Source organism: Hyaena hyaena, unplaced genomic scaffold (assembly GCF_003009895.1).
Source record: "Hyaena hyaena isolate Hyena2069 unplaced genomic scaffold, ASM300989v1 scaffold_15, whole genome shotgun sequence".
Classification (NCBI taxonomy): domain Eukaryota; kingdom Metazoa; phylum Chordata; class Mammalia; order Carnivora; family Hyaenidae; genus Hyaena; species Hyaena hyaena.
The window spans coordinates 1,947,880-1,964,699 of record NW_024080647.1 but is presented as its reverse complement, the minus strand read 5'-3'; the positions used below and the strand labels follow the sequence as shown (position 1 = coordinate 1,964,699).

Here is a 16,820-nt window from a genome sequence, read left to right as displayed (position 1 = left end):
ATATATATATTTTTTTTTTTTTGGTTCTCCTAGAACTTGAAATTCTAGGCATAAATAATGTCAGTAAACATTGTAAAATACAGATGCAGTTGGTCTTAGGCATGACATAAATTTGTGTGGGAGCCCAGATGTTGGAATGTGAACACAGGTTGTTTCTCCCTTATGTCCTGTGTGAATGTAGGGCTTCTTAACGGTTTGTTTTGAAATTTTATTTGTTCTTACACACTTTTAAAGATTCTTACAGAAATTCAGTTTATTCAACAGACTGGTATATCTTTTAACAAATTCTCATTAGAATTTAGATGAAAGTGAGCCCACCTATTTTAGTCTTTTATACATTGTTTTAGACCCTTATTTAAAATTTCAAAGACCACATAACAGAATTAATTGCATTTGTCCCCAAGTGTGGCTTTGAAACCAGTCATGTGGGTTTTGGGGTTTTTGGGTTTTTTTTCCTACCTATTCTGGGCCAGTTACTGGACTTGGCAGTGTGCGAACTAACACCAACCCTTAGGGCCGCGGGGACACCCTTCCTGGCGTCTCTTACTGGCTTACTGTGTGCACTGTTTCATCTTCTTTACTGGTTTATGCTCATCTCTCTGACTTCTGAATTTGGAGAGCCTCCAGTTCAGTCCTCAGACCTCATCTCTAATTAATTCCTAAGAGAGCTTTTGTAGTTCCATGGCTTTACATATCATTCATATGTTGATGAAACCCAAAAGTATATCTCCTATACAGTCCTTTGCGATAAACTTCAAACTCCTATCTAATTACCAGTTGGACCTCTTTTAGACTTTTCAGAATTACCCACAATTGATCTCTTGATTTCCCCCTGGAAGCTGCTCCTTCTACAGTTTTTCCAGTCTCAGTAAATGGAAACTCTATTCTACAGGTTGCTCATGATACAAACTTTGCAGTCATTCTTGATCCTTCATTCTCCCTCAGACAGTCCGCCACATTTACTCACAAATTCTGTTGCTCTTCCTCAAAACTGCTTTAAGACAACCAACCACCTCTCACCACTCATGTATAAGCCACTATTATCTCTTGCTAGGATTATTGCGATAGCCTCCCATTAAGTATCCCAGTCCTTATCCTTGCTTTCCCTACAATGTGTTCTCTCCATCTAGCAGCCAAAATGATCTAAAATATAAGCTCTCTCCCCTTCTGTCATGGCCTCTCAGAATAATAGAGTCCTCACCATGGCCTAAATGGTACTACACAGTCTCTCTTCCCATTACCCTTCTGACCTTGTCTCGTACAACTAGCTTTGTTGTTTATTCCACTTCCACCTCAGGGCCTTTGAACTTGCATCTCCTCTGCCATTTAGGCCATGGTGAGTACTCTAAAATTCAAATTCAACCACATAAACCACAGGGTAGGGAATCTGGTTGTTGGAATTTTAATGTATTTTTTCCCCTGAATTCCACCTTCTGCATTCACACATATCCTGAAGTAACCTTATTTTAAATCATTCTCTATGTTTATGCTATCTGTACTGGAAATAGCCCAAGAGGTGACTTGAGATAGACCCAAATTTGAATCCTGTATTTGCCACTCATGAACTCTTATTACCTTGAATGAGTTTCTTGATACCTTAATATTGCAGAGTCTGTTTTTATTATTATCTTTAGGGGCTTATGATACATCATAGGGAAGTTTGACTCTAGCAATTGTCAGCACCCCCTGTTTTCCATCCTTTCTGCCTTCTCCTGACTACCCCTTTATTTATTAACTCCTAAATATTTGAGTATCTGCCATATGCTACGTGTTATGCCAGGGATTGTGTATACATTGTTGAATGAAGTAAATATGGTTTCTGCTTACAAGGAGCTAAAAAGTACAGGATTAAATAGTCTAAAGCTGACTAGATAAAGTTCCTCTGTTTGTTAATAAATATATCATAACTTTATCATCTTAACTAGAAATTTTAGGTTTCTTTTCCTCATTCATACATTATATAAATACTCTTTAATCAAAGTCTTTTGCATCTTTTTCTCCCTTTCCACATTCACAATTACTACCTGAGTTCATACCACCACTACCTGCATAGGCTGCTGTAACGGCTTTCTAAGTTCTCCTTGCTCTCTCTGGTTTCTCCTCCTTTTTAATAGTATGATGGTAATCTGCAGCCAGAGTAGAGATTTAAAAATTTTTTGAGTTTATTTATTTATTTTTGAGAGTGACAGAGACAGCATGAGTTGGGCAGAAGCAGAGAGAGAGAGAAGAATCCCAAGCAGGCTCTGCGTCAGCCTGACATGGGGCTCAAACCCACGAAACCATGAGATCATGACCTGAGCAGAAACCAAGAGTTGGATGCTTAACCAACTGAGCCACCCAGGCGCCCCCAGATTAAGGATTTTATGGGGCACCTGGGTGGCTTAGTCGGTTAAGTGTTTGTCTTCGGCTCAGGTCCTGATCCCGTGATTTGTGGGTTCAAGCCCCACATCCGGCTCTGTGCTGACAGCTGGGAGCTTGGAGCCTGCTTCAGCCTCTCTCCCTCTGGCAACAGGGAGCCTGTCTCCCTATCTGCACCTCTCTGCTCACGCTGTCTCTCTTTGTCTCTCAAAAATAAATAAATATTTAAAAATATTTTTAAAATTAAGGTCTGACCATATCACTATTTTATCCAGAAACCTTCAGTAGCTTTGTATTGGCCAGCAAATAGGGTACAGCAAACATTAAACAACAGAACCAAAAGCTGAAAAATAATGATAACCTTTTTAAAAAAATTTTTTAGTATTTATTTTTGAGAAAGAGAGACACACACACACACAGAGTGTGAGTGGGAGGGTCAGAGAGAGAGGGAGACACAGAATCCAAAGCAGGCTCCAGGCTCTGAGCTGTCAGCACAGAGCCTGATGTGGGGCTCGAACCCACGAACTGTGAGATCATGACCTGAGCTGAAGTCAGCCACTTAGCCGACTGAGCCGCCCAGGCGCCCCCAGACCATGATATCCTTAAAAGACTATGAGAAAATATTTGTTTCTGTTAAACTGCCATTTAAGAGTGAGGGTAAAATAAATATATCTTCAGAAATGAATAAAAAGGATGTGTGTGTAGGCAGAGAGAAGAAAGATAAGTGGAGGGAGGAGAAAGGGTTAGTTTATTACTGAGGGAAGTACTTTAGGTAGAAAGAAATTGAAGCCAATTGAATCCAGAAAGGAATAAAATGAAAGAAGGAATGCTGACTATTTAGATAAGCTTAATTATATAAAACAACAATAGTAGTGATAAGTTCAGGGACATCAAAATGAAATCAAACAAAAAGACTGGACAAAATAAGGTGAGAAGGGCTGATTGGAATTAAAATATTCTAAGATTTTTATATTGTTTAAGAGAATGGTAAAGATAGCAATTAACTCAGTATTTTGTTAAATCAGATATGATTATTAAAAGTTGTATAAGTAATAACTAAAAGCAAAGAATGGATATATAACTTCAAAACAAATAGAAGGAAGAAAGGGATAATAATCCAATATAGTAGAGAGAGAGAGATATAAACTAAATGAATTGGGGGTAGGAATAAATACATCAGTAATTATAGCAAATATAAACAGTAAATATCAGAAATTACAATAAATATATTGCCAATTAATAGATTGCTTAGATTGAACTTTTAGAAATAAAGCTTTGTGCTATTTTAGACTATTTTAGAATACATTCCTAAAACATAAAGAGAGAGAAAGATTGGGTGGCTGAGTCAGTTGAGCATTTGACTTCTGATTTTGGCTGAGGTCATGATCCCAGGTCATGGGATCAAGTCCCATGTTGGGCTCCACGCTGAGCATAGATCCTGCTTAGGATTCTCTGTCTCCCTCTGCCCCTCTCCCTTGCTCATTTGTGCTCTGTCTCTAAAAACAAACAAACAAATAAGTAAATTTAAAGGCAGAGAAAGGTTGAAAGGAAAAGATGGGGAGAAGACACCAGGAAAAACTAATCAAAAGAAGGCTGTCATTATGTTAATAGAAGAGAAAAAAAAAAGATTTTAAGGCAAAAAGTGTTATTGGAGATAGAAAGAACTACTATATGATGATAGAAGAAAAGTACTGTGATTACATAATAGCCCTAAACTTACATGTAACTAATAACATAACCTTATAGTACATAAAGCACACATTTTCAGAATTACAAGGAAAATTTGGTAAATTCGGTCGTAGTGGGGTAATGCCTCTCAATATTCAGTAGATTAATCAGAGCAAAATTAGTAAGGATATAGAAGATTTTAACATCACAATTAACAGGCTAGTCATATGGTCATGTATACAACTCTTCATCAGTCAGGGCGCCTGAGTCGCTCAGTTGGTTAAACGTCCGACTCTTGATTTCAGCTCAGGTCATGATCTCACAGTTTGTGAGTTTGAACCCCACGTTGGGCTCTGCACTGGCAACATGGACCCTGCTTATTTCTCTCTCTCCTTCTCTCTCTACCCCTCTCCTGCTCTTGCATGCATGCAACATAAATAAACAAACATTTTTTTAAAAAAACCTTTTCATCAGTCAAATGAGAATATACATTATTTTCAGGTACAGAAAATTTAGTTCTTAAAAACCATACCTAAGGCACAAGGCAAGCCTCAGTAAAGTTTGTAACATACAGATCACTTTTTCTGACTATAGTAGTTAGTTTAGAAATCATTAATAATTCGCCCCTGGCTGGCTGAGTCAGTTTTAGCAGGTTTTATTCTTAAAACACCTAGCTACCCTGAAAACTTCCCAGGTTCCTGACATTTAATGCATGCTTACTATGCGCCAGCCCTTGTCCTCAGTGCTTTATCTGCATTGATCTCCTTGAATCCTCACAACTCTGGAGGGCAGGGACCGCTTTCTGCTTTCCAGACTTGAGACACAGTGAGGTTTTCAAACAGTTCAGATTCACATTTAAAGTGGCAGAGCTGGAACTTGCCAAACAATGAAACTGGACCCTTCTCTTTGACCACACACACACACACACACACACACACACACACACACACACCTAAAAATGGATTAAAAACCTAAAATCCTTGAAGAACACAGGCAGTAATTTCTAACATTGGCTGTAGCAACATTTTTCTAGATATATCTCCTGAAGCAAGGGAAACAAAAGCAAAAATAAACTATTGGGAGTACATCAAAATAAAAAAGTTTCTGCACAGCAAAGGAAACAATCAACAAAACTAAGAAGCAACCTACAGCACGGGAGAAGATATTTGTAAATGACATATCTGATAACGGGTTAGTATCCAAAATATATAAAGAACGTATACAGATCAACACCCCCAAAAACAAATAATCCAATTTAAAAATGGGCAGAAGACATGAACAGACATTTCACCAAAGAAGACATCCAGATGGCCAACCGACATATGAAAAGATGTTAAAAAAAAAAAAAAGTTCAGCATCACTCACCATCAGGGAAGTGCAAATCAAAATCACAATGAACCATCACTTCATGCCTGCCAGAATGGACAAAATTAACAACACCAGGGACAACACATTTTGACAAGGATGTGGAGTAAAAGAAACCCTCTTGCACTGTCACTGTCAGTGGGTATGCAAACTGGTGTGGCCATGGTGTGAGACAGTACAGAGGTTCCTTGAAAGGTTAAAAATAGAACTACCCTACAATCCAGCAGTTACACTACTAGGTATCTACCAAAAGAATACAAAAATAATCTCTTTGGATTACCAAAGAGATACATACATCTGGTGTTTATAGCAGTCTTATTAATACTTATATAATACAGAAGCCAAATTATGGAAACACACCAAGTGTTCAATGATTAATGAATGCATAAAGAGGATAGTGTACACCCACACTGTAGAACATTCAGCCATAAAGAATGAAATTTTGCCATTTGCAACAGTATGGGTGGAGCTAGAGAGTATAATGCTAAGTGAAATAAGTCAGAGAAGGACAGATAGCTTGTGATTTCACTCATATGTAGGATTTAAAACAAAACAAAGGATCGAAGGGAAAAAAGATAGAGGCAAACCAAGAAACAGACTCTTAACTATAGAGAACAAACTGATGGTTACCAGAGGGGAAGTGGGTACAGGGATTAAGGAGTGTACTTGTTGTGATGAGCACCGGGTGTTGTATGGGAGTGTTGAATCACTATATTGTACACCTGAAGCGAATATGACACTGTATACTAACTAGAATTTAAATAAAAACTTAAAAAAAAAAAAAAGCAGAGCTGGGATCAAAACCTGGACAGTGACTAAGAGCCTACACCTTTGCCCTTCTCCCTCCCATGGTAGATTGACAGCGCTTGCAGAATGCTGCTTTGCCTGGAAACATTCAAATGTGGTGGTCCATAGCCTGACTGAAATAGGTAGCATCTTTGTAAGTTTTTGAATTATGAGTTTCCCTGCCCTAGAATGCAGTTAAGAAAACTTAAACATCACCACATATTCCTTTTAGGTCCTAAAATAGGTGTATTCTGCTACAGTTCCAGCCTTGGTCTTGCCATTGATTAAATTTGGACAAGATTTTTCACCCTTGCTTTTGGGTGTAGCCAACGTAAAGGGAAAAGATTAAATTAGACAATTCTTTATAATACCTACTAGCTCAGTAAATTATCTGATTCTGTACCAAAATTAAAAGCTGATGCCAACTTTTTGTCTAGTCACTTAAAACCTATTGTTCCAAATGAAAAAAAAAGTACGAAAATACAGATAGTAAGTGTTCCCCTCCTTTACTCATCTGCTTGTTACTTTAAATACTCGGAAAATTTATACTAGGCTATTAGTTTGTGCCTTACAAAAGTGTTGATGCTGTTGTGTGCTCAATTTTAAGGAAGGGCTGGGACTATTCCCAGAAGGTCTGTGCTGGTCACCAGCAAAGTGGAAAACACTCAAGGACTCAGCACTAAAAATATAACATAGAAACGTTTCCTTCACGCACTCATTGGAACAGGTAATTACTGTAGCAAAAATAAACTAATTTGAAGTGTTAGCTGTTAATTAAAACAATGCAGAGGTGTATAGATGTCTTTTGGTGTAACCAGAGCCTCCATTCAAACTTCATTAATCACTTTATAGTTAATGTGTTGGGGAAGGTCAAGACAAATGAGATGCAGTATCCATTGAAAGTAAACAAATTCCTTTTCTCCAGGTAGAATGCCATTTGCAAAGTTAAGGGACACGTTCAACTCATGACTGGCCTTGCCTTTGTCATCCACTTCTCCCTGATGATTAAATGTTAAACTGGTACTGTCATTGCACTGTAAACCAAACCTCCCAACATCTTTATTGCTCGCAATTGAACCCAAACTTCCACGGATGAATTAGCATGCGTCATAATTAAATCATCAAGCCTTCCCCTTTTAATTCACTTGGAAATAGGAGACCTTTCTTTTGGAAAAGACATCAGCCTTCTTGACAAGCTAATTACGTTGCCTAACTGTCCGGTATGGATACACATTAGTGGTATCTTCTGGTCGTCTCCTTATCACTGCTGTTGGTCTCCAACGTCCAGGTGTTGCTTGCTGTCCGGAGTAACACTACTGTTGTTTTTGCAACTTTTGAATCCTTGTGTATGCATTCACCTGTTCTGTCTTCATGTTTCAGTCCTTGGTCAGGAATTCTAATACACAGCAATTCTGAAAGTTGAAATTGGAAGAATTTCTGGTATACAGGGGGAAAAATAATATATCACTAAATCTTACATATTATATTACCTGTATTTGCACAGAGTAAGGTTATTAACTTGCTTCACATCACTTTTCAGATTAGCTTAGTCTAACAACTTCTCTGTCAGGCAGTGACAAAACTACAGTGTTAATCTTTGTATACCAGTATATTGTATGAGTTCAGGTCTGTCATGAGTCAAATCATGACCTGAAATGTAGTTTCACATTCTAAAAATCTTATATTAATAGATAATAAACTAAATGGTAATCTGTTCTAAAACCCATGTATTATGGGGGTTCCACTTATAAAATGTATACCACTTTATACAAAGTATAAGTTTTTTAAAATTTCAGTTTTATAAATGCAATAGGATTTATATATACTAGAGAGGTTGATTTAGAGAAAGTCTTTAGACACCAACAGGTTAAAGAACTCTTCAGTAAAGTGAATAGTTGCCACTTAATTTTTATAATCTTGCCTTTCTTTACATGAGATTCACTTGAGGTTCTTTACAATTAATTGGTAAACACTAAGTTTACTTTCCATAATCCATTCAAATAGGAAAAGCAGTACAAATGTCTTATAACACTAATATATATAGATATATACATATACATATGTATGTTTTTTTCTGTTATCTGAATTTGTAACATTTTATGTGTGAAAATTTACAAACATTTGATGGTTCTTAACTATACCATTTCTATAAGTCAGTCACTTAAAAAACACTTGTCAGGGATTCCAAAAGCCCAGTAAATTTACTAAAATTTTAATTACACACTTAAAACAAGTGAATTTTACATATATAATTGCACCTCAATAAAACTGTTAAAAAATTTTTTAGAGCAACCACACAGATATTTCTGCTGAAACAACAGAAACTTATTTTAATTTGATGGTAGTGGAATATATGTTTTGTTTGTAAGAAAAGAGCATTTTTTTGTACTAAGTCATTGCCCTGTAACTATTGGGAGCCTGGTAAATATATTTAGCACCTTGACCGGTAAAGTCAGGGAATTCTTAGAAGCTTACTTCCATTCTCCCACATCTTCCTTGCCCAAACACATCTTAACACAGCTGGGCAAGAGGAAGAACAATCTGATTTTGGCTAATTTGCAAAATTCTCTACAGTGCAAGATTTTAACTCTTGCAAACTAATTATACTTTTATGGACTTGCAATAACAGTGCATGTTTATACTGTGTGGTTTGTTTAGACACTTTTATATAAGACAGATTGTTCCCAGATAATGGTCAGAATGTACCTTCCTTGCAGAATGTGTGTGAAAGGCCACATGTCACTTAAACACAAAAGGTCTTGATGAGAAGTAATGGTATTTTGTTTCTGCAAACCCTATTCTTTTATTCTTTTTCATAAATGAGTGTGTTTCTATTACTTGATTTAAATTGTTATTTCCCTGTATCTGATCATTTGAGCTTGTCTCTTTTCTAAAGCTTTTTTAATGTTGAGAGATGTTGGAATTAGGAAAAGATGGACCACATATTTGAGCCTGATAAGTCTGTGATTTCTTACATGAATCTATATCTTAAGCCATAGCTAATTCCATGTGTTTTGAGATTATTTTGATGAAATGTAGGGATATAGTTTATCTGTATCTGTAATTGAAGTAGACAAAAGGAAAACCCCTCACTTTATAAATGGCTCTGTACAGTGTTTAGCCGAAGACTTACAGAAGATTCCCACACACACAGTATGGTCAGTTGTGAGGGTCTGAAGCCAGAAGACTTGGGTTTGAGGTCTGGTTCTGCCACTTACTGACTCTGTGCCATTGGGAAAACTGTGTAGCCTCTCTGCCCTTTGGAGTTTTCAGTCTCTAAAAGGAGGATAATAATACCAGCATTGGCTCAGAGGGTTATTTTAAGGTAATATATAATGAATCATTGTATAAACCATGACACTCAATAGAAACTTAAGTTACTAATGTTATGAGTGTTCTTTAAAAGTATCATATATCCCATTGCTGGCAGATATGTTCTAATTTATATTTATGCCTTTAACCATTCTGTAGGTTGTTGAGTATCCCAAGTGATTTTGGTTTTCTTTTTCCTTCCCATAGAGCGTATCACGTCCCAAGTGGAAAAATATTAGCTGTAAAGGTAAGTGCTGGATTTATTTTATGAAATTCATGAAATTCTTGATTCTCCCTTCTTTCTCCTTCCCATGTTAGCTTTGAGTCACATTTATTGTGAAAGAGATGAAGTAGTTTAAGATTTGGATGGTAGGTTATGGAAGCTTTGGTCCTGTTGTGATATTCAGCACCTTCTCTCAGGATACCTTCACCAGGTCAAGCACTGTTTTCTTATCTATTGAGTTATTTGTTCCTTTAGATGTCAGAATTCTTAGATTGTTGTCAATAATGTATTTAAAGACAATCAACTTTAACTTATTCAGTCCAAGAGAGGAAAGCATCCCTATAAATCATCTATAAAACTGAACTATTTGGCCTTACATGGGCATTATAATTTCTCATAATTTCATACATTTTGAATTACACTTAATCTTGGCTAATATTAAAATTCTTGTGCATGATTATTATTTGAGTATAGCAAGGAGCTATAAACAGCTGTTTATGAAAAGGATTAAAGGCAATTTTAAAGAAAGGACACATTTAAAACAGAGCTGATAAAGTAGAGACTTTGAATAAATGAAAACAGCAGGTGTTTTACAAATATGCTATCTACTAGACCTGACCACAAAACTGAGCTTTAGAGGGGCGCCTGGGTGGCTCAGTCAGTTAAGCGTCTGGCTTCGGCTCAGGTCATGATCTCACAGTTCGTGGGCTCAAGCCCCGCATTGGACTCTGTGCTGACAGCTAGCTCAGAGCCTGGAGCCTGTTTCCGATTCTGTGTCTCCCTCTCTCTCTGACCCTGCCTTGCTCACGCTATCTCTCTCTCTCTCTCTCAGAAATAAATAAAAACGGTAAAAAAAATTGTTTTTTAAGCCCTGAACTTCAGAGCAAGGACTACAGTGTTGTCACTGTATGTCCCTAGATTCAGTAAAATTTATAAAACATGCTAGATGTTTAAACTGAGTTGAGTGAATCAATAAAGAGTAGGTATGAGGGGGGCCTGGGTGGCTCAGTTGGATAAGCGTCCGACTTTGGCTCAGGTCATGATCTCACGGTTTGTGGGTTCGAGCCCCACGTTGGGCTCTGTGCTGACAGCTAACTCAGAGCCTGGAGCCTGTTTCAGATTCTGTGTCTCCCTCTCTCTCTGACCTTCCCCTGCTCATGCTGCCTCTCTCTCAGAAATAAATAAAACATTAAACATATTTTTTAAATATTACTTTTAAAAAAAAAGAGTAGGTATGATTGGGGTGCCTGGGTGGCTCAGTTGGTTAAACATTAGACTCTTGATCTGAGCTCAGGTCTTGATCCCAGGGTTGTGAGTTCAAGCCCCGGGTGAGGCTCCTCACTGGGAGCAAAGCCTACTTAAAAAAAAAAAAAGAGTAGATATTACTGCTGTGTTGAAACTTCATGTGAGTTGAATGAACGAATGATTTAAGAGTAGATATAGTTATTCTATTTAAACTTTTAAGTTTAGCCCTGAGCTTCTTGGCTGCCAATGCAAAAACAAAACCCAAGTAACTTATTTAATAGTCATACTCTGAAAGAAAGAAATGTGCTATTTCTTCAAAACAGGCGGAATTGCTTTTATTAAATCTTAGCAGTATGTTATTTAGTTTTCAAATATTTGGAAATTTTCCAGACACCTTTACATTGTTGGTTTCTAATTTAAGTCTGTTGTGGTCAGAGAACACACTGTCTATAATTGGAATTATTTTAAGTTTATTGAGATTTGTATTATGGCCCAGAATATGAATTATCTTGGTTAAGTATTTCCTGTGCACTTGGAAAAAAGTGTATAGTTTATTGTATGGAGTTTTGTATAAATGTCAATTAGATCAAGTTGGCAGACAATGTTCAAAATTTCTGTACTTACTGCTTTTTATCTATTCTGTCAACTGTTGAAAGATGGATATGGAAGTTTCCAGTAATAAATGTGGACTTGTCTGTTTTTTTCCTTGCAGTTCTTTCATTTTTTACTTCATGTTTTTTGAAAATCTATTAGGCGTATTTAGGATTGTTATGTCTTCTTGATGAATTGGCCTCTTTATTATTTCATTACAAAGTGACCCTTCTTTGGCCATGATACTATTCTTTGTTCTATTGTATGATATTACTATAGATAGCTACTGCAGTTTTATTTTGGCTAGTGTTCGCAAGATACAGCCTTTTACTTTTAACCTGTTATGTCTTTTAATTTGAGATAAATTTCTTACAGCCAGCATATAATTGGGTCTTGTATTTTAATCCATTCTCATAATTTCTACTTTTAAATTGAGGTATTTAGACCATTAACGTTCCATGTGGTTACTGCTGTGGTTGGATTCACTTCTGTCATCTTGCTCTTTTCTATCCTGTCTGTACATCTTTTTCTTTAGTGGTTGCTTCAGAATCTATAGTATACATCTTTAACTTATCATAGCCTACCTTCCAGTAATACTGTGCCACTTTATCTATAGTTTAGGACTTGATAGCGGTATACTTTCATTTCCTTCATCCTGAACTTGTTATTGTCATACATTTTACTTGCTCATATTTTATAAAAACCCCAAAGTGCATTGTTGCTGTTTTTATTTAAATAATTATTTGTCTTTTACAGACATTTCAAAAATAAGAAAAGATTTATTTTGCATTTACTCCTGTTTTTGCCAACTCTGGTGCTCTCCATTCGTGTGGATCCAGACTTTCATCTGCTATCACTTTGCTTTTGTCTGAAGGACTTTCTTGTTTTACATTTCTTATAGTTCTGTGAGTTTTCTGGCAATGAATTCTTTTGGCTTTTGCATGTCTGAAAAGTGTATATTTGACTTTCATTTTTAGAAAATGTTTTTGCCAGATAGAGAATTCTAGTTGATTGCTCTTTGCTTTCAACATTTGAAAGATTTTGTTTCACAGTCTTCTGGTTTACATTCTTTCCAATGAAAAGTTTACTGTCATTTTAAATCTTTATTGTTCTGTACATCAGAACTGACTTCTTCTCTGCTGCTTTTGGGATTTTTTGTCACTAGTCTTATGCAATTTGATGATAATGAACTTTTATGTAATTTTCTTTATGATACATATACAGTAAAATCTTGGTTTGTGAGCAGAATTCATTCTGGAAACAAAGCACTTTGTATCTCAAAGTGAATTTCCCCATAAGAAATAATGGAAACTCAGATGATTCGTTCCGCAACCCGAAACTATTCGTATAAGAATGATTGCAATACTGTAATATAATATAAAATAATAAAATACAAAATATAAAGAAAATGAACAAATTAACTCGCACTTACCTTTGAAAACCTTCATGGCTGGTGTGAGGGAGACAAGAGAGAGGAGTGTTATTGCTTAGGACGACTTTTACTGTCACTAACGGAATCGCTGCTATCTGATGGTTCAGTGGAATCTTCTGCACAGGGGCTGTGGTATACACTCGCATGGATGTTGACTACAGCACAGTATTAATGAACTCTTGTCATAGACTGTATTTAATGTAACTGGCAATAAGGCAGCAGAGGACAGTTGTCTCTGTCTGCAGACAGCCTGACCTAGAATGGAGCAAAGCATTCCTAAGCTGACTCTTATATGGAAAAGCAAAGGACTGTTCTTTGGTGCTTTGAAGTGATAAAAAATACACTAGTGCCAGTAGTGGGCACCTTCCAGTGTTCTGAAAAATCACTGACATCTGCCAAACACTGTGGCCTGAGACCGAGCATCTGAGCATGGGAGACAATCACCCACAATCCCACAGCGAGAGAGAGAGAGAGAGAGAGAGAGAGAACGCTTTGGCTCAGTTGTGATCATCTGATGTTCGGTGTCACATACTACTCATATTGCAAGACATCGCTTGTTTATCAAGTTAAAATTTATTAGAAATGCTTGCTCATGTTGCAGAACACTCGAAGAACAAGTTACTCGCCATCCAAGGTTTTACTGTATTTAGAATTTGTTGAGATTCTTGGCTCTGTGGATTCTTAGCCTTCATCAAGTTTGGGAAGAATTTAGCCATTAGACCTCCCCTCCAACTTTGGGAACTTAAATTGTGTATGTATTAGGTTACTTGAAGTTGTCCCATATTAAAATGATGCTCTGTTGTCCGTTTACTCTTTTTTTCTCTCTAATGTTTCATTTTTGGATAGTTTCTGTTGTCAGGTACTCAAGCTCTCATCTGCGCTGTCCAATCTGCTGTTAATCTTGTCCAGTGTATTTTTCACTTCAGACATTGTACTTTTTATCCCTAGAAGTTTATGTGGGTCTTTTTTACATCTTCCATGTCTTACCATGCTCAGTTTTCCTTCTACCTTCTTGAATATATGTAATATAGTTATGGAATATGTGGAATATAACTTAATGGTTTTGTCTGTTAATTCCAGTGTATGTGTCATTTGGGGTCAGTTTTACTTTTTCTCCTCATTTTGGGGTGTATATGCTTATTTTTAAAACATCATTTTTTTTTTTGAGGGGGGGTACAAGTGAGAGAGAGAGAGAGAATCCCACAAGGGACAGAGAGAGAAATGGGACTCACCTGATGTGGAACTCAAACTCATGAACTGTCAGATCATCACCTGAGCTGAATTCAGATGCTTAATGACTGAGCCACCCAGGCATCCTAAAGCATCTTACCATTTTTGATTGGATGCCAGTCATGTCTCATAGACACTAGATATTTTTGCATTGCTATAAATATTCTTCAGCTTATTCTGAGGTGCTATTTAGTGACTGTGAAACAGCTTGATCCTTTTAAGACTTGCTTTATTAAGTCTTTATTAGATGGGACCAGCCCCGTGGTTAGTTGAGAACTTATTTACCCCACACAATTAAGATGACAGTCTTCTGAATACTCCACCAGCACCCTGACAATTACGAGGTTTTCCACCCTGCTTGGTGGGAGCGCAAACTCTTTCTGCCTACTGTGAAGTCCGGAGATTGTTTCTTTGGTCTTTCTGGCGGTTCTTTTCCTGGCCTCAGTGTTAGTTTCCTGATGTCCAGATGCTGATGGATCATTAATCAACTGAAGACTCCTTAGCACCTCCCTGGAGCCCTCTCCCTTTGGGGTTCTACCAGGTCACTCTAGCCACTGTGGCCTCCTCACTCCCCAGTTCCATGTCTTCAGCCTAGGGAGATGGCTGAGCTTTGCGTGGATTTCCCTCCCTACATGGGGGGTCTAGCCAGTCTCTGATCAGTAAGCTGGACAGTCATAGGACTCCTCTCCTTTGCTTTCCGTCTCTCAAGGGTCATTGTCCTGTTTTTACTGTCGTCAATGTCTGGAAGCCTGTTAATTTTTCTGGATTTGGTTTTGTTTTGGATCTCTTCCTTCCTCATCACCTCTCCAGTCCAGATGCCTGTTTTGTCTCTTGTCAGACACTGACCAGTGTTTAAACTGTTCTCACAGAAATTGAAGCTACCATTTACTGATCATTTATACTGTGCTAACATGTATGCTTTTCTCATTTAATTATTAATTAATTAATAAATGGCTTACCCATGGGCAACGGGGTGGCTCATTTGGTTGAGATCTCGTGGTTCATGGGGGTCAAGCTCTGTGTTGGGATTCTCGTTCTCTGCCCCTCCCCCATTCACAAACACGTTCTCTCTCTCTCTTCTCTCTCTGCCTCTCAAAATAATAAACTTTAAAAATAAATAGCTTACCTAAGGTCCCATAACTAATAAGTAATAGAACCAGGATTTGAAGTCAGGCAAGTCTTCCCCAGGTTCATGCTCCCAACCTGTGTACTGTATTGCTGTTCCCTACCCTCAGATTTGGCTTCCTAAGGCATAGTTCTGGTCTCATGTCTTCCCCTCTGAGAAGGCTCCAGAAGCTCTGTATCACTCCCAAATAAACTAAGAACTCCATGGGGTGGAACTCAAGACCATGCACAATATGTCATCAGCCTACTTTTATAGTATTATCTTGTGTATCTGAATGCCGTGCTTCTTTTAAGTTGAACTTCTTGCTTTATCTGAACCCAGGTACTTTCACACTTCAGCACTTTGATTCACATATTTTTCTCTAATTAGAGTGCCTTCACCCATATCTCTACTTATCAGAATTCTTAACACCCTTCAAGGGTCAGCTCCAAGGCCTCCCTTGGAACTTGCTCCTCTATTGAACTTGCTTAGATAAATCCTGTCACATATGGTCTATCTACCACTCACTCACTTTGTCCTTTGAAACTCTCTAGAATTCTCTGTATGTGTCTCTTGTGGATGTTACCGCATACTGCCTTGTATTTGGCTGTTAATATATATGTGCCTTCCCTCTCTTACATTGAAAGAAATCTCTTTGTAAGTAAAGATCAGATCTTATTTATCTTCTTGTCTTACTCATTGAATCATGCCAAACTTTGCATTTGGGCCTAGACAGAGCACTACATGTAATAACTAGGTGTTCAACACATAATTTGTTAAATGACTGAAAAGGTAAATTTGGTTCTTTCATTCGTTCTTTAGTTTGTTCATTCATCTTTTGAAGTAGCATCTTGAAAGCAGGTTCAGCTCACATACAGAATATCCCATAGTGTTCTTTGTATGGGCCATTGCTCTCACCCAGAGTAGTTCTTAGCTTTATATATATATATATATATATATATATTAAAGGGTGAAATGAAAGGTTAAGAGTTAGAAGTGCATTTGATCTTTTCCTGACCCTCTCCTGACTTTTGTGTGACTTCAAGCATGTCACTTGAACCTCTCTGTGACCTCAGCTGTGAAACGGGGCTGCCTCATGTCACAGAGGGATTGCGAAGAGCAGCAAATCACAGTCCTTGTCTAAACAGAATCACCTGCAGGGCTCTGACGCCTGCATAGAATGATGAGGGAAATGTAATTTCCCAAGCCAAGTGGTCATTTGGACCAGCAAGTTGAATGTCTGTGGGAACAGTCAGATGAAAGTCCTTGAAAATCTGTTACTTTTCTCTTCCTACTCAAAATATTTCTAATTTTTATACTTTTAAATGTTCTTATGTTTTAGGCCAACAAAAGAATATCGTAGTGTTTCCCCTTTCAGATTTCAAAGGTGGGAAATCATTACTTCAGATAGTTGAAAAAGCAAGTTGAATTTTGGGAAGAATAGAAATACCTCGGATGTTTATTTTATACCACTGAATTTAGAGAAATTTCTACCTTAAAGAGAA

The 16,820-nt window shown here is 37.3% G+C and overlaps 1 protein-coding gene across 2 annotated transcripts in view; it reads left to right on the top strand.

The window, feature by feature from the left end:
* The window catches only part of MAP2K5 (mitogen-activated protein kinase kinase 5), a 269,836-nt gene that overhangs the window by 72,546 nt on the left and 180,470 nt on the right, over positions 1-16,820 (top strand). For both annotated transcript variants that reach the window (XM_039220044.1, XM_039220036.1), the window contains exon 9: positions 9,697-9,736. In XM_039220044.1, the coding sequence (XP_039075975.1) occupies positions 9,697-9,736 (40 nt within the window). The remainder of the gene's footprint in view (positions 1-9,696; positions 9,737-16,820) is intronic.